Source organism: Panthera tigris, chromosome E1 (genome assembly GCF_018350195.1).
Source record: "Panthera tigris isolate Pti1 chromosome E1, P.tigris_Pti1_mat1.1, whole genome shotgun sequence".
NCBI lineage: Eukaryota > Metazoa > Chordata > Mammalia > Carnivora > Felidae > Panthera > Panthera tigris.
This window is the reverse complement of record NC_056673.1, coordinates 53,452,832-53,470,108: the sequence shown is the minus strand read 5'-3', so window position 1 is coordinate 53,470,108 and position 17,277 is coordinate 53,452,832. Positions and strand designations below refer to the sequence as shown.

Here is a 17,277-nt window from a genome sequence, read left to right as displayed (position 1 = left end):
GCCCGGCCCATACCCGTACCGCTTCCTTCCCTTTCCCAGCGGCTGTCTGGTACCTTCAGCCCAGCTGGCGCTGTCCCACCTGTCTTCCGTCCTCTTCCGATACAGAAGCTCTGTATCCCGGCTTCTTCCCCGACCCCCTGAAAGTTCTCTCAAGGCTTGCCCGTGCTCTTTCCATTCCACAGACACACACTGAGCACGGTATTTGCCAGCTTGGATGTCTCCTTCATTTCCTCCTTCCATCTCCCTTTGGGCTGTGACACACATTACCTTTCGTTTACATTGCCGCAGTTCTCCTGGGACCTGCTTTCCTGCTTGATGCAGAATCCTCACTCCTGAGGGTAGATCTGGGCAGAATTGGGTGCAGACCTCGGGGCACTGGATCCGCCAGCCATAACCTCTCATGGATGTCTTGTCGGACCGACTGCGCCCGCAGTGGCCCAGCCCCACCACACTATTAGCTTTGCTCCCCGAACACTCCTTCCTTCTCATTTTGCTCTTACTGTGCTCCCAGTTCGTCACAGCTTGCTTACTAAAACTCTTCCTCCACCTTCTCGGCCCACTTCAGACACCGTTCATTTCAACGAGCCTCTCCTAATTCTTCACCTGCTGCAGGGTTCCCGTTGCCACAGGAGCATGACAGTAGGATCACTATCAGTGGCTGTAGGTGGTTTTCACTTTTTAGTATTACAAACAAGGCCAGGCCAGACATTTGTGTACCTGTCTTTATAAAGTTGGTATAAACCAGGGGCACCTGGTGGCTCAGTCGGTTAATCGTCCAACCTTGGCTCGGGTCATGATCTCACAGTTCGTGGGTTCAAGCCCTGCGTCGGGCTCTGTGCTGACAGCTCAGAGCCTGGAGCCTGCTTCGGATTCTCTGTCTCCCTCTCTCTGTCTGCCCCTCCCTTGCTCATGCTCTGTCTCTCTCTCAAAAATAAACATAAAAAAATAAAGTTGGTATAAACCATGTATTTATGCAAGAGTTTTAAAAGGGATGAGAAATCACAGGTATGTTTGTCTCCCTCACCCTTTTTCAGTATCTGATGTGACCCATTTTAAAGAGCTTTTACTTTTTTGCAGAATAGTGTCACCTTTGCTATTATAGTGTGAAATAAAATTTGAGATGGAAACTTGACTTACTACAAACTGATTCTAGTTCTTGCCTTAATTTTCAGACAGTACCTGTAACGAAAAACAGTAAAGAAAACAGACTAAGAGGAAACAAAGTGTTCTGCGCGGTGGGTTTCTTATCTAGTGTAGTAACTGACTTGTTAAATAGCCATGACCTTACCAGGTGCAGGAGAGCCGCACGTGTGGGCTGCTCCACTCTAGATTAGGAGGGGCCTTAATGTAAGAAAACAATTTTTGGTTTTGAGTCGTATTTGACTTCTTAAGTCTTTTAAGTAAATTTAACCAGTGTTGTAGCTAACCGTACCATCTGACTCCATTCAGTCCATTTTATAATGCTTTCATGTTTGTGTTTTTTTGTAGACAGATAGCTCGTCTTCTACTATCTGTCGGCAGTGGGCTATTAACAGTGACCTGTTAAATAGCTCAAGATGACTTCTGGACCATGATGATTCTTGCTTTAAGTGTTATTAATAGTGGATATCTTTCATGGACGTTGCATTCTTTGCTGTTCTCAGATATGTTTATGTACATACTGTTAGGTGTAACTTTTGATCAAAAATGGATAAACTAGTCTAATTTTGAAAATCACTTTTCAAGTTCTGTCTGGAAACATTATTGAAACATTTATTTTTATAATGAAAATACACAATAACCACATTGCAAGAATGTGATAGTAAAGGGTAGGAAAAAAATAAGCAACTTCAATCCCTCCATCCTAATATAACTACCATGGCCTGTTTTTCTCTAGTCTTTTTTTCTGAGGTGCAGATTTTACATAGCTGTATGCAGACTTTTCAAAACCAAGGACTTTGTGTAAGGGAGCAGGAGTTAGATGTATCAAACGACTAAGTTAAGAAAAAGCATACACTAGATCATTTTTACAACTCTGTCTTTCTCCTGCGTTGATTCTTTTCAGTGCAGTATCGTATTGAGTTGTGAATGGAAGAAGGGTACTGCTAGTCATTTATTTGAAATGCAGTATTTAAGTTGTCAAATATCAGAATTCTGAAATGGATTCTTACCATTGGCTTCCCTTTTGAGAATCCTAGCTCTTAGGGATCTCTGACTAGCTTCTTCAAGACAAGTAAGACATCAGGTCATGTTCGCTACCTTAAAAAAAAAAAGTAGGCACGCTTGTGCATGCTTGTGCACGTTTGCCCACACACATCTGGAGCTGCAGAAATGCTACTGTAACTTAGAAGAAGTATGTTGTAGTCTTTCAGGATGTGTGTTCTGCCTCCAGGGGATACCATTTTGTGTCCATGAGATGATAACCACGAAATTGTCCCAGATTTTTTGAGACTCGTGCCCAGAAGCCATTTTATTTGTTAATGACATCTGTCTCCTGTACCAGTGATTGATACTTTGCCTTGGAAGCTGAACACTTCCTCGTTTGATGATTGGACATTATCGGAATGAACGATAAAATTCGCAGGTAGAGAAGATGTGTAAAGGCACTCGGGTGTAGTGGAGAGGGTTTGCGGTCAGAGGCCTGCACTTGAATCCTGGACCCTGCCGCTTCTGGGAATGTGATGGGGATCTTGGCCCCACTCGGCCTCCCGTGGTGGTCGTGAGAATAGAACGAGGTCTCCTAGGTGACTGTGCTTTGTGAAGCTCTAAAGCCCGCGGTCTGTTTTGATGCTGGCGCTCCTCAAAGCAGATGGCAAGAATACTCTCAAATAGGGTGTTGGGAATGAAACCACGGTGAAGTTCCGAAGAAACAAAACAGCCTAACGGAGCTCCCGTTTCTTTTTCCTCCCAGTCTTCGAGCAGCGATAGCGGCGGCAGCAGCAGCAGCAGCATCAACAGCCCGGACAGGGCAAGCGGGCCGGAGAGCAGCTTGAACCACGTGGGCGCCGGGTCCGGCCCTAACACCCCTCAGCCTGTTCCTGAGCAGTCTGCACTGTGCCAAGGCCCTTACTTCCGCATCAACCAGACCCTGAAGGAGGCCCACTTCCACAGCCTACAGCACCGGGGACGGCCTCCGACATGATGTGCCGGCGGTTTCTTGCCTTCTGTGAAGGGACAGCGCTGTGCAGATTTGATATTTCAACTTACGATGTTTTAAAAAAATTGCACAAAAATATGCCTGTTGGCTTTTCAGTCTATATTTGAAAGAGCAGGTTAACAGGCAGTTGTTTACTTGTGGTTTTGCTGCACTATTGCAATTTCAAAGGGGCTTCGAAGCAATTTTTTATAGGATTCTTTTGAGGGTGGGTATCACATCCATGTCGAGGTAACGGTATGAGGAAATCTCATCTGCGTGTTGAATCCATAGTTTGTCCAGTTCAGATTGGTTTCCAAATCTGTCAATTAGAAATTCTACTTCATGTAAAAAGGCCTTTTAACAATGCGGGATCTTCAATTTTTTAAATTCAATAAATCAGCAAAGAGTATCTAGTTTCCATGAAAAAAACCTAAGTTTTTTTTTCCAAAATTTAGAAAGCTTGATTCAGTCTTGCACTGAAATTAACTGCCATACTACCTCTTAGTATGTAGACATCCTGTTGAAAGTACGCTGTCCTTTCTAACAGGAGAACAATCAGATCCAAGTTAGACCGCGGAAGGGAAGCACCCTTGCTAATAACCATCTTCTCTCTTTGTTATATATTTGTATTTCCAGAGAGAATCTCTTTCAGACTTGTATACCCAGATAACTTCTGCTACCGTTACTCCTCCAAAGCCTACATCTCAGACTTAGTAGAAAACACTGCACAGATCTGACAGTCGAGAAGTACATAACGAATGACCTTTGTCTTACTCACAGACTTGTTCTGCCAGCAGCTTCTGTGATCTCACTGGGAGTCCGCCTTGGGGGTCAAGAATTCAGGCGCTGTTGAACGCTGACCAAGCGTAGGCTCTCTGAACTGCTGTCTGAAGTCACAAGTATCGTGAAACTGTCGGACAAGGATTCACTTTATGCTTAAAGCAAAACCCCCAACAGTAATTCGGGGGCCACATTCCACCGCTGAAACTGGAAAGACTGGTGTGGCTTAGAAATAAATGAGCAGAGGCACCGTTAGAAGAAGTGATGTAGTATTTATTTAGAGAGGGATGGCTATGTTCCCATGTTATTTAGTCATACTAGAGAGCCAACCTAGCTTGAATAACGAAGGCGTAGACGCGTCTTCTTCCTCACTGACCAGCTGTCTGAACAAGGAGCCAGGGTGCGTCGGGTCACCTGCTCGGGAGAGTGCCGGGGGGCCAACCTGCCACGCATGTAGAGGAAAGTGCCTTAGAGTCTACCCAGACCCTCCTGCCTGTTCACCCCCCGCCACTGCACTCGGAGTCCACACAGCACACACGAGCAGATCTGAGAAGCACGGAGAGCTCTAGGAAGGGGCCTTTGCTCTTTGTCAAGATTGGCAAAGGCCGTCGGGGACAAAAATGCGATTCTATTATGTGACACAACTAACGCTTCCAGGTGAGAACTTCCTGGGAAAAGGGTAAACACATGTACCTCCTTTCCCTGGTCGGTTCCTCTCCTACGGACAGGACTTACGGTCAGTTACTTGAAGAGACATTCCGAGTTCGGGGGGAAGTTCTGGCACAGGCCCATGCTCGTGGAGGGGATGGTCTGTGCAGGAACTCGTTCTCTTCACTACCATCTCCCACATTTAAAACCAGATGTTTGATGAGAATCTGGGTCTTAATGGGTTTGATGGCGGGGAAGATGGAAAGGATACGTTGCTAATATTTTGTCTCACAAGAAAGCAAACACAACTAAATGCTGAAAGAAGACAAGCTGTTTGGGCTCAAACGCGTGTACACAACACAACTCAGAAATACCCAGGAGGACTCTTGCGGGCTTAATGGATGGCAGTCAACTGAAACAAAACGTGCATTAACAAGAAAATGTCAAACTCAGAGCAAATTCCATTTAATTTCCCACCCAACTGAAAGAAATGGAAGAGGAAACCACCACCAGAACAGAATGGTTTTTCCCCCCAAACAAGTACAGTCATCACGCTGGGTTAGCAGTTAACTCTCTCACCCTACAAGAAATAATCTCCATCCTGTCCTGCCTCTTTTTTACAGCCTTGGCAGTCTGAGAGAACGTTCCTATTATGAGGCTACTTGACAGTGTAAATGGGCATCTTTTAAAACTTCTATCAGCTCGAGCTAGTGAAACCTTGTACTTCTCTATTGCGCCGCCATTAAAAGCAGCATTAGTGCATTTTGTCGTTCGGTTCTTTATCGGTTATTTAAGGGGGAGCTAATTGGGTGGTTTGGTGGGAGGTGGGGACAGCATCAACAGGGGTGAACTCACTGTGCACTAACCTGGGTTTTTGTTTCGATGCTTCTGCTGGTTGATTTGGCCTTTCGGGTACTTGTCATGCTCAGCGGAAGAAGTCCGAACCTCCAAGACAAGGTGAAGAAATTTCAGGGGCATGAACGGGAAGCTTCGGGGCCCGGCTAAAACATCTTTAGAACCATTACCTGATCTGACTCGATGCCAGAGGCAGTATGTTATGGGGTTCTTGGGAGTTGAACGTGTTGCTCCTGGGCGTGAACTGGTTCTCTGTACCAGTGACCAATCCAAACAGAACCTGACAGACGAGAAATGGAGCGCAGTAACACCCAAGTCTTTTACTGTTCAGTTGAAAAGAGAAAAACCCCTGGCTGGTAACCAAGCTCTACTTTGTTTCCGTCCAGCCTTTTGGGGAACGTTCTTTTGAGTGTGTTAATGCTTCAAGATTACCTTTTTCACTGCCCACGGGTCAGAACCTTAGAGTCACATGGCTCTTTTATTTCGTTCTCTTCCGGAGGCCTTGACCTTGATAAAACCTTAATAATCCTTATCTGCGCCTCCAGGGGTCAGACCGTGGTTGCCTCAGCAGTGAGGTTTTATCTAATCCTCTTTCGGCCCTTACAACTAAACTGTGCGGTTTGGGTCCCGCCCCCCTCCCAGCACCACCTCCAGGGTATGAAGTGCAGAGGCAGGTTTGCGTGGTAACCTGAGCCTGCGCGCTGTCACACCGAGCACGTTTCCCACGTGACTCACAGAGGTTCGCTGCGCCAGCCGCGTGAGGTTGCTGTTGAGGTGTGGTGTGAAGACATCCAGGTCAAACGGGTCAATGAGTGTTTCCAGGGAGTCGGCCACTTTCTCAATTCTGAAAAAAGGATTCTGATTTCCTTTACCCCGTTTTCTAGCCCAGAAACCCCCCTTAGGGCGATTCGATGCTAAAGAGACCCCGTATTTGGACGTAGTCGTAACTGCTGGCTCGGGACCACCTGTCACTGCCCGTGGTACTTAAGTGATCCCAAGAGCTTCCACCTGCTAAGATGTCTGAAGTCCATTCCTTCCTCACATTGTTAGGGTCAGCGCCACAGGCTCAAATTCTGCCCAAGAGCTGGTTGGCTGACTCAGAGGAGAGAGGAATGAGATTCCACCTACCACACTTGACCATGGCATTTACCCAGCAGGTGGCCATTCTTTATCAAGCTGGTAATATGAGCACTTCCTGTTTAAAACGAATACAACCAATGCACGACGAGAGGCTGCCTCTTGGGGGCTTTCTGGAACGGGCTGTGTGCACTTGGGAGAGCCGGTGGCGGGAGCCTACCTGGAGTCCTGCTTGCTGCGGCCACTCTTCACCTCCTCACCCCTGGCTGTCAGAATGATGCTGAGATAGCGCAGATCATAAAGCAGCTGCAGGGCCCGATTCTGGGTCATGGGGAACGCACCTTCTTTCTGTAAGTGAATATCCCACCCCCACCTGTTAAGGGAGACTTGTGATATGAGCCAAATAAACAGCTTCATGCTTTGGTTACATGCTTTGAGTTACAGCTTATTCCAGAAGCGGCCGCTTTTATATTCATGAGGGCAGTTCAGTCTCACAACACCAACAAAAAGAACAGGTTATGTTCGAAAGGTTGTCTTAAACCAAACTAAAAACCTTAAAGGCCTTGGGGGCTGTAGACTGCCCTTTAAAAGGGGAAAAAGCTCCTTGTGTGAAGGAGAGGCATTCTGAGGCTGCTCAGGAGAGGCGACTTCCCTGAATTCTTCCCCAAATCAGGAGGTGGTCCTGTCTTTAAAAAAATTTTTTTTTAATCTTTATTTATTTTTGAGAGAGAGAGAGAGAGAGACAGAGTGCGAGCAGGGGAGGCTCAGAGAGAGAGGGAGACGCAGAAACTGAAGCAGGCTTCGGGCTCCAAGTTGTCAGCACAGAGCCCGATGTGGGGTGCAAACTCACGAACCCAGTGAGATCATGACCTGAGCTGAAGTCAGATGCTTAACTGACTGAGCCACCCAGGCGCCCCGGTGGTCCTGTCTTTAAAATGTCACTAATGAAACCGGGACATCAACCAAGGGCAGAGCGCTCCGGAGAAGGGGAGGGTGGGTGGAGGGCTGGGACACAGGAGCTCCCGGAAGCCGGTGCCTCTGTGTGCCACATGCTGCGCTGGGCACGGTCCCCCTCCACCCCTCCCAAGCAGCTCTCTGAGTGACCGCACTTGACTCCGGAGAAACGGAGAAAGCGTCACAATTTGCCCAAAGCCGCAGCATGTACTTGGCAATGCTGGGGTCGGAAACCAGGCCTTTTTTCTTTCCCACTGAACTGCCTTTTAGTGAACACCTGCTTGATCCTTGAGAAGGGGTGTGATGAACTCGGCGCGGGAAGCCGCCACTGATTAGACAGACTGCGCTGAGTGTAAACGCTTGGAATCCTTGATGGGAACTGCCCACGCCCCAGAAAAAGCTAAGGTTTTTATTTCTGCTTTTAGCGGGGAAAAAATTCAAACACCAACCTTCACCTGTTTTTCTTCTGAAAGTTTCTCATACGCAGCCACCACCTGGACCATACAGCTTTTCAGCATCTCCTGCAGGGTCACTTTTGGCAAAGCGTGGCCTCCAACCCGGTTAATTTCCTGGCAGAGGCTAAACAGGAAGGACTGGACATACCAGGATGGCTAAAAGAACAAAGGAACGTCGAGTCACCGAGTTGTGCCAGTTGGTAAAAGTGGCTCCATTTATCCCTACTAGGCTCACGTGCCGGGACCTTGACCCTCCAGTCAGCCCCTCACAGCAGGCCCGGCAACAGATACAAGCGACAATCGCTGCCATCCCCACGGTGGCCGGGGGCTGGGCCCGGCAGGTGGCACTGTGCTTTACGCTGTTTTCACTTTAGGGTAAACAGCCGTCTAATGAGCAGAGCCTGGGACACACAAGGAGAGGATGTTAACTGACTGACTCCTCGGCCCTCGGCCCACTCTACCCCCATGATGGAAGTTATAAATACCACTTCCGGCTCTTCCTCAGAAGCTGTGTGCTGACTGATTTTCTCGTCTCTTCCCTCTCTGCAGAGTGGGCTGTTTGGCCCTGTCCAGGCCACAGGTGCTCCAATGGGGGCACCTGCTAACCTGTGTAGGGAGTCGGATTGTGGACATGATGCAGCTGCCAGACTCCGCTTCCTCCTGGATTTCTAGTTCATCCCAGCTGGTGGCTGTGGCCAGGATGGAGCCGGCATCGTCTAGAAGTAACGACTGGGTGAATCCGTGAGCCAAAACCTGGTAATAGAAGGCAAATGTCCAATAGGCCCCTTAGCTCCTCCACAGAGCGTTTCAAGCCACCAGGGTAAAATCTTGAGACCAGCTTCTGCTGCTTAGATCACGTGTGCCCTGCTGAGTGGAAACGTCACTCTTGGGCTGATTCCGTGCGGCAGTAATGGGAGTTTTGTTGTAACTACCCTACAGATGTCAGCGGCCACCCCTTAAGATGCCAGTGGAGACCCCAGAGAACATGATACTCAGGTTGAAGAGCGGGAAATGCAGACCCTTGCCCCGAGAGGTCTTTCTTTTATTCTTATCAGGGGGCAGGAGAAAAAGCCGCTGTTTCTGTCTCTAAAACCTAGGCTAAAAATGTGAACGGAGAAATGTGTACGCGAGGGCCATCTCACTATCGCAGAGAAGTAAAAGTAACTGCGTGAAATAAGAATCATTATTCCCTTACCGCGGAAAGCCCTCGCTGAGGCTGGCCAGCCTGGAACGTGACAGGAGGGAGGCAAACGGGGGGTCGCCGCTGAGCACGGGAGGAACCCGCCGACGGGTCGGTCACTCACCTTCACAACCGCCGAGCTCCACACGCGGTAACCCATCACGCTCTGCCGCAGGAGCAGCTCCTTGACTTCCTGCCACTTGGCCTGCGAAGGAAGTACTTCCCGAGTGGTCCCCTTTCCCTGCTTTTTCAGAGCCTTAGGGTCCCTTGCTGGTTTCTCAGAGTTCCTGGACTTTCCTAAGACGCACTGCTTCAGATGGGGACACAGCTCTGCCAGCGACTGGCAGAGTCTGGCCATGAAAAGGACCGCGTGCAGCTGGACGCTGTCGAGGGCATCCCGCTGCCCCTGCACCACCTGCTCCGTGCCGTGCAGCTCTGCCCGGATGCAGGCCGTGATGCGCTCGATGCACGCCACGGACTGCGCCTGCAGCAGCTCCAGCACGGTGCCCGCATCCGCGTACCTGTCGAAGGCACAGCTCTTGGCTTGCACGGGGGAGACGTCCTTGGGCGGTGACGAGTCCGCAGAGGGAAGGTAGGCCAGGAGGTCGTCCAGCTGAACCTGCAGCTTAGCGTCCAGGGCAGAGCAGAAGTCCTGGACGCAGGGGCTGACCGCCTGCGCCTTCATGGAGAGCCCGCCGCCGGCACGCGGCCCCCGGTGCGCCACGCTGACCCAGGCGGCATCGGGAGGCAGGTCCTGGGGACTCTCGGACCAGAGGAAGAGAGACATGTTGTGCTCCAAGTGGATGTGCTTACTCGCAGCGCAGCTGCTGGTGCTGCTCTCGAGCTCCTGCAGGGCGGAAATGAGGAGCTCCTTGCAGCCGGTAGAGATGGAGTCGAAGCCTTCTCTTGTCAGGGTCTGAAAGAGAGCGAGAGGAGCGAGCGTTCCAGTCGTGACCCGTCAGGACGTCTCAAAGCCACGGCACCAGCTGGCACGCCGTCCTCGCGCTCCGCACGTCCTCCGGCACGCTCAGAGAGCTCACGTGGTGTCGGCCGAGAACGGGGTCGTTGCTGACGGCCCCGGACACATTCCCGACCCCCCGACAGAGGCCGCGTCTCTTTCTGTACCACAGTCTAGATCTCTGCTCATTTCTATGGTTCGTTACCCAGAAGAGCCACCCCTGAGTCAGTCGGCAGGCAGAGGACAGACTCAGGGAGTGACAGAAGGGACGGTCAAAAGATCACACGAGGACGGGCCGGAAGACAACCGGACCGAGTGATCTCACCTGTAACCGGTCAAGGAACAGCTGCCGCATCAAATCCTCCCAGAACAGGAGTGGCTTCTCCAGAAGCCGCTGACATATCACGTCCCAGCTGTGGTTGGTGGACTCGCTGGTAAGTAATTCCCACATGGCATCCCGGATCCCTGCGAGCCCTCTTATGCTCTTCACGTAAAAAAGCAGGTTGGTGATCCCGTTTTTAATGTCTTCATTGCACCTGCAACAAAGTCGTTTTTCTTGGGCTCTATTAGATTCGTGGTTTTCACACCTTTCTTAAGAAAAAGAGCAGGACTCCAATGGAAAACCTCTTACTTGGGTCCCAATATATAAACGTATATGTATCTCAGAGCATTTATCAATATGCACTAAAGACAGCGTTTCTGGCTAGACTGGGGGATGGGGCCCACCCTTGCCTCCCCGAGGTATCTACCTGGAAGGACGTCTACGGGCCACTAGAATGGCTTCAAAAACCGCTGCACTAAATAAAAGCTTAGGAGTGGCAGAACTCTTGCAATCCTGTAGGTAATATTTTGGAAGGTGAATTCCTTCTTGGTTCTCCTACAGCGGGGGCTGACCACCCCCCCCCGAACCCCCCCGAGGGCAGTGACAGGTGGCAGAGTGAGTGACTGGCATGACCCAGCGGGCGGCATGCAGAGCATCACCTAGAAGATCCGGCTTTCCCCTCATTCCTCAGTGGCCTCACCGGCCCCTCTTGTGGCTACGTAAGTGGGTCCTGCCAGCCTTGGGAAAGTCCTGGCTACTTACATGTGGATCCATTTCCGCAGCGTGTCTTTCAGGTACTCCTGACTGATGGGCTGTGCCAAGGTTCGGAGAGCCGGCTGGAACTGGACGACGGATGCCGGCAGGTGTCTGGACCAGCTGCACAGTTTCACCTCCTCTTGCAGAACACCGGCGCCCTTCCCTAAGAGAAGGCCAAGTGACAGGTAATCGGGGCCATCCTTTGGAAGGCATATTACAACCTGGACCCAGAAGGAACTTCCAAAAAGCATCTCGCCTTCCTCTGGCCAGGTCAGGCCGCACCCCTGAAACAGGGGGGAAAGGGAAGTACAGAATAGACGTTCCTCAGGGAGCTGGCAGCTTCCCGCCAATATGGGCACCATATTGGCTGAGAAGGTGAAAGGCAGGGAGGAAAGGTGCGGGGTGGGGCAGGGGGAAGGAGCAGTACTGGAGTGCCCTCCGCGTCCTAGAGGCAGAACTTACGTTGTCACAAAATAAAAGGCGATCATTTCCCTTTCCTCACCATCCTCCGACCAACCTGGAAGAGCTAAGAACTGAAGACCACTCATCCTGATGAGTGGCTTGTGGCTCCTTAGAGGTGACCTTTCAAGAAGGACACCAGCATCCACGGGGCAACTCTGGGAGGCAAACACCCTCTGGAGCTGGAAACACAGGGGTCCTTCTGAGGTCCCTTGTACTTGTTCTCCAAAGCCTTAACAAATTAGCCCATAGGCACCTTTCATGGGAGGGAAAAGGATGAAATGGAAGCACCTAGAGGGAAGCCAAGGCATAAGGAAGTGGCGCCCTAGCTGGAAGAGACTACGTAATACGCGTTTCTCTGAAAATGACCAGATGGCTGTCCCCACTTTCTACTTGCTTCCCTTCTACCTTTGGCCGTGTCTCCTCTGCCTGACCTCTGAGTTCTGGAGTCCCCTGAGGCACAGTCCTCTGTCATCCTCTTCCTGTGATGATGTCACCTATCCCCAAGGCCTCAGCCACAGGCACAGATGTGTGTCTCCGGCCAGACCTTTTCCTGCTCTGTTCTGGACCTGTAGCCGTCTGCCCAGTGCACACTCCCATTCCAAGGGCTCAACGGTCTCCAAAGCAGTATTTTCAAGAGTGAGCTCATCATCAGCCCTTTCAGACCAGCTCCTTTTCTAATAGACTCGGACACCTCCTTCCCACACCCTCCACAGCCAATCTACCAAATCCCCTGCTAAACAGATGTCCAAGTTGTCCAACTAGCCCCCATCGTCTGCCACTTAGGTCATGATGACAGCCTCCCAAGTGAGCTCTCCACATCCACTCCAGACCCCATGAAGAGCCACTGCCACATAAAAGCCAAATGAGTTTAATTCCAATTAGGATAAATGCGATCAAATAAAAGCACAGGACGTATGGGGACATATAACAGAAGGATGTACAAGCCTGGAAGGTCTTAGAAGGCTCTCCACTGTTCTCTGGATAAGGTCCAAACTCCCTAGCCTGGTCCACGCAGCTCTGCATCATCTGGTCACATCTGACAGACTGGCCACATCTCTTCCCGTGCTGCTCTTGACCCTACCCCAAACCCTTAGCCTCACCTGCTTGCTTTTAGTCCCTCAAATATCCTAACATCTTCCTTGCCTCAGGACCTTTGCACATCCCATCCCCTTTGCCTGGAACTCTCTTCCTTGCCTCCCTCATTTGACTAACTCTTACTGAACTTTCAGATTTTAGTTTAAATACCATTCTCCAAGGAGAGCATCGTTGGTGAAGTCCCTCCCAAGTCAACTTGCGCTTGGCCTTTATGACAGTGGCCAATGTGGATATCCAACAGATGTGTGTGTATTTGTGAGTTCGGTATCTGCCTCTACCGCTAGACTGTGACCTCCACGAAGGTGGGGTCCGCATTGGTCCCACGCGCTGCCGTATCCCCAGAGCTCGGCACCGCAGCAGGCAGATGGCAGACGCTCGGTAGACAACAGGTGAATGACCAGAAAATGAGAAAGGCTGGCCAAGAGCTCACCGGTCGGATGCTGGCCCGTGATGGTCTCTAGAGTTGAGAAGAGCAAGCCGCATGGCAGGGACGGATCTGGCAGCTGGCCTTCTGGTAAAGTGTAGAAAAGAGCATGAGCCTGGTTCAAAGTGGTGGCCAGCAGCTCCACTAACGAGCAGACCTGAGTCTTGATGCCAGTACCTACGAGAAGAAACCACCCTCCTGTAAACAAGTTCCTGTGGTCAAATGGGAAACAGGGAACACCCCAGATGCTTCGGTCTCCCTGAGCTCATGCGTCTCCACTCCGTTGTTTAAGGACCACGTTTTGGAAAGAAGCCAAACCTACTGTGGTGCGGCTGGTTGAGCAGTTTCTGAATAGCTGCCTTTCTGGCCAACAGGAAGTCTGCTAGGGCCTGGCGAGGAGAACTCTCTTCTAAGAGCATTATCGAGCACAGGGCCTCGGCTACAGCCTGGTCAGACACGGCTTGGCATTTGAGCAGCAGCTTGCTTTCGTGCAGAATAGTTGACCTAGAAAGACGATGACAGAGGTCAACGGGGAATTTTTTCCATCTTGGGAAGAAGAACCTTGGTACATCAGGAGAGAAGACCTATTCCACGACCCGGTAGCGGTGGCGCGTGGCCGTGCCCGGAGCCGGTGCCACGCCGGGTCCACTTACCGGAAGTGGCTGGCCGCTGCGACCTGCCGGATGAGTATCGGGAATCGCAAGAGGACGGGGCTGTATCGGGAGCCAGAAGAATCCAGCTGGAGCAGGCTGTGGAGGTGGCAGCAGAGCAGGTACAGCTGTGTGGCATGGAGGTACTGAGAGGCCTCCATGGAGCTCCAGATCTTCTCAGGAATTTCCAAGAGTAGCTTGATCTGGGCAGCCATGCTGTAGAACTTCTCCTGGGATGGCTGCTGGGGCTGCAGGGAAAGGCACGGAAACCACGTCAGAAGAACAAACAGATGCAGGGTCAGCGTTTGGCAGGCTTGGGGGGAAGCGCGGGGGTATCGTAGGGCACAAGCTTTTGTTAAGGCTGATGCCGCTCGGCGAGGCATCAGAGTTTGGGGCAGAGAATCAGCAGAGACAGGAGTCCTGTCCAGCCGCACTGGCTTTTCCTCCCGGTTGGGGGCACCTTTGCGCGGTCTCTTGGAGAGGTGGACTTGATCTGGTCCTCCTCTCGCAGTCTAGTGATCAGAGAGCCTCGAGAGGTCTCCACGGCACGGAGCCCTGCGGACCACCATTCGAGTGGGCTTTCTTCTTCCCTTTGCTGATGTTCCGCCTTCCCCCATTTGCTCCTGCTTCTCTGAGTGCTCAATAGATTTCTCTGCCAGCTGTTCTTTTTTTTTTTAATTTTTTTTTTTAATGTTTATTATTTTTGAGAGAGGGAAAGACAGAGACCAAGCAGGGAAGGGGCAGAGAGAGAGGGAGGCACAGAATCGGAAGCAGACTCCAGGCTCTGAGCTGTCAGCACAGAGCTTGATGAGGGGCTCGAACTCACAGACCACGAGATCATGACCTGAGCCGCAGTCGGCCGCCCAACCGACTGAGCCACCCAGGCGCCCCTCTGCCGGCTGTTCTTTACCGCCCCTCCGCGTGGCACAGTCCTCACGCCTCTGCCCACCTCAGTCCACGATCCTACTCCAGGACTCTCTGCCCTGAAGCATCACCTCTAAGCAGACCACCACTACTGCGTCTTTTTCAGCCCTCACCACTCTCCTGCGTCCCAGGGACGCCTCTTCTGCTGCCTGCCTGCTAAGTGTCACTGCCATTCCGTAATCAGTGTGTCCAAGACGAAATTCACTGCCCTCCCCAAAATCTCAGTCATCTGACCTCCAACCATATCTCAGCATACCACCACTCTGCTCCCACGTTCCCAGGAGATTCATGTCCTTCCGGTGGTTCTGCTGAGGTCTCCACTACTAGGTTCCAGGATTCTAATGCAGGTCCTTATCGTCTCCCACTCATTAATCCAAAAACATTTCGCTCATGCTGCGTTCATTCTCTACCGCCTCCGATCTATCCTTTACCTTTGCCTTCAGATTAATCTCCTTCAAAGGGAGAGCCTTCTAAAAGGCTCCTCGCTGTTTAGTAACTTGGCCTGGTTGTCAAAGATTTCCTGTCCTTCCAAGTACCTTCTTCCAGGGACCCTTCAATCCGTTGGTTCTACTGTGGTGGGGAGGGGAGTGATTTCATCCTCTCAGGAAATATCTGGAAACATTTTCGTACTTTCAGAAAGGAGAAGAGGGGTACTACTGGTGTCCAGTGGGTCAAGGCCAGGGATGCTTATAAATATCCCACAATGCACAGGACAGTCTCTAAAACAAAGAATGATCCAGCCCCAAATGTCAGCAGCACCAAGGTTGAGAACCCCTGCTTTAATCAAATTGATTACCGATTTTTAATTGTCTTTTCATACTCCAGATCCATATTCCAAATCTCATCCATCACAACGGCCCCTCCTTACTAAGAAAGACTCAACCCTGAAGTGACTTCCTTCGGAAATATTATGGTAAATGTTAGTAATTATTTTGGAATCAATCACACATTATCCTAAAATGTTTTCTATTGCTACTCTGAAGCATTTACATTTTTCTCATCAACTTTCCATGGACTTAATTCCTTGACTAGATGGGAAGCTCCATCAGAGCAGGAATGGCGGGGTGGGGGCAGGATTCTGTTTCTTTGTGCCTTCAACACAGAGGGCACGCAAATATTTGTGAGTCTGAGAATAAACCAGAAATAATAACTATAAAAAATAAATATATTTCTAAGGTCAGGCACGGTACAAGTTACCTTTTAATAAACCTGAAGCATAACTCCGTTATAGGAAAGGCTGGCCACTAAAAGGAGGCATATATAGATGAACAGAGGAGAGGGATGAGGTTTCTCCTTTCAAAAATTAGCAAAATATTTCTAATCTTCTATGGTTCCGTTGTGTGAGCCCTGGCTACTGACTTGGATTTTTCAAACAGGGTGTATTAAAAAGTTCCAAACTGGAGCTAAATTGTAGTTTTGCAACTTGTTCTAACATGTCGCTCTAAGGTTCCTTCTCCCCACGTCGTTAAGAACAAATTCCATGTTTACTCTTCTGACCCTCCCTACCCCTTCACTTGGTCATCCTTAAGTCAACATTCTTTAGGAACACAAAATGCTGCTCCGATGTTAGGATGAATTTAGGGCTGAATCCTTCCACATCAGGCCTAATCATTAGCATTTTGGGGGAAAACACTTAGGGTAACTTGATTAGAATAACCTTAGCTCCCTAAAATGAAAATGTGCCACTACTGAAAGATGAGAGCTTGATGGCTGGTACTGTCGTGCAACTCCAGCAAAGGGTAGAATAGGTGTTTGGGATCATGGAACTTACTCTTGGGAATGCGGTGGGCTCAAGACCGGGATGAGGAACGACATAAGGGGAAGGGACCAACGTAAGGGAGAGATGTGTTCTAAGAATAACGTCAGGAAACATTATACAGGGATGAGCTGAACTGTCGAGCGAGAGACCCTGGCGTTTCATCTAAAGCTGGAAGGGAGAGCCCAGCGAACCCACGAGGGAGGTGAGAGAATCTGGGCCCGGAAGTCAGGGAAGGTTCCTGAGCGGAATGACGGATCAGCAACCAGCGAAGGCAGGACGGCCGTGTTCCCCCCCACCAAGAAGGGAGTCCAGAAATGCGGCTGCAGCTCTTCCCTCGGCAGGTGAGGCTCGCGCGGGGGGGCGGGGACAGGCCCGTGGCCGCCCGAGGGCTGGGGGCGGGTCCGCGGGGGGCGGGACCGAGGGTGCGGGGCTGACCTGCGGGTCCCGCGGCGGCGGGGGGGCGGCCGAGCCGGCTTCGCGGAGACGGGCGCAGTACTGGTCGGTGGCCTTCACGGCGTCCACCAGTCCTTCGGCGCAGCGGCGCATCTGGCCGATGGTGTCGGCCGCCTCGATCAGGTCGCGGTACCGCTCTCCCACCATTTGCCGCAGCTCCTCTTTCTTGTGCTCGATCTCGGCCCGAACCTGGCGCTCCAGCCCGCGGATCTCCTCCGCTCCATGTGTCTCGAAGAGCGCCGCGGGGTCGCGCAGGTCCAGCCGCTTCAGCGCGGGAGAAGTGGCCGCGGCCGCCATGGTAGACGGGTCAGTCGGCCGACGGGTCACTTCCGTCCGGAGGCCCGCCCGGCGGCCATCTTGGATGGGGGCGGAAGCGCTTCCGCCCCGCTGCCCGCCATTCTTCCTAGGGG

General features: G+C 51.1%; 2 protein-coding genes across 11 annotated transcripts in view; one reads left to right on the top strand and one right to left on the bottom strand.

The window, feature by feature from the left end:
• The window catches only part of FAM104A (family with sequence similarity 104 member A), a 16,945-nt gene extending 11,640 nt beyond the window's left edge, over positions 1-5,305 (top strand). For 9 of the 10 annotated variants that reach the window (XM_015536293.2, XM_042967688.1, XM_042967689.1 and 6 more), the window contains 2 exons: positions 1,173-1,235; positions 2,891-5,305. In XM_015536293.2, the coding sequence (XP_015391779.2) occupies positions 1,173-1,235; positions 2,891-3,121 (294 nt within the window). In that variant the 3' untranslated portion in view covers positions 3,122-5,305. The remainder of the gene's footprint in view (positions 1-1,172; positions 1,236-2,890) is intronic. The other variant, XM_015536297.2, reaches the window with a different exon arrangement.
• COG1 (component of oligomeric golgi complex 1) lies at positions 4,148-17,277 on the bottom strand. The gene is made up of 14 exons (XM_042967684.1): positions 16,850-17,277; positions 13,735-13,979; positions 13,404-13,585; positions 13,088-13,258; positions 11,107-11,263; positions 10,348-10,558; positions 9,189-9,980; positions 8,491-8,637; positions 7,879-8,040; positions 6,696-6,823; positions 6,134-6,242; positions 5,569-5,678; positions 5,410-5,488; positions 4,148-4,337 (listed from the first exon to the last, which is right to left on the bottom strand). The coding sequence occupies exons 1-14, from the start codon at positions 17,162-17,164 to the stop codon at positions 4,200-4,202; spliced, it is 2,946 nt and encodes a 981-aa protein (XP_042823618.1). The 5' UTR covers positions 17,165-17,277; the 3' UTR covers positions 4,148-4,199.

Coding starts and splice junctions, on each gene's coding strand:
- COG1 (XM_042967684.1), bottom strand. CDS start 17,164: ATGGCGGCCGCGGCCACTTCTCCCGCGCTGAAGCGGCTGGACCTGCGC. Junction 13,259..13,403: donor GCTCAACCAGCCGCACCACA/GTAGGTTTGGCT, acceptor TTCTTCTCGTAG/GTACTGGCATCAAGACTCAG. Junction 6,243..6,695: donor CGCAGCAAGCAGGACTCCAG/GTAGGCTCCCGC, acceptor TCCTTTTTTCAG/AATTGAGAAAGTGGCCGACT.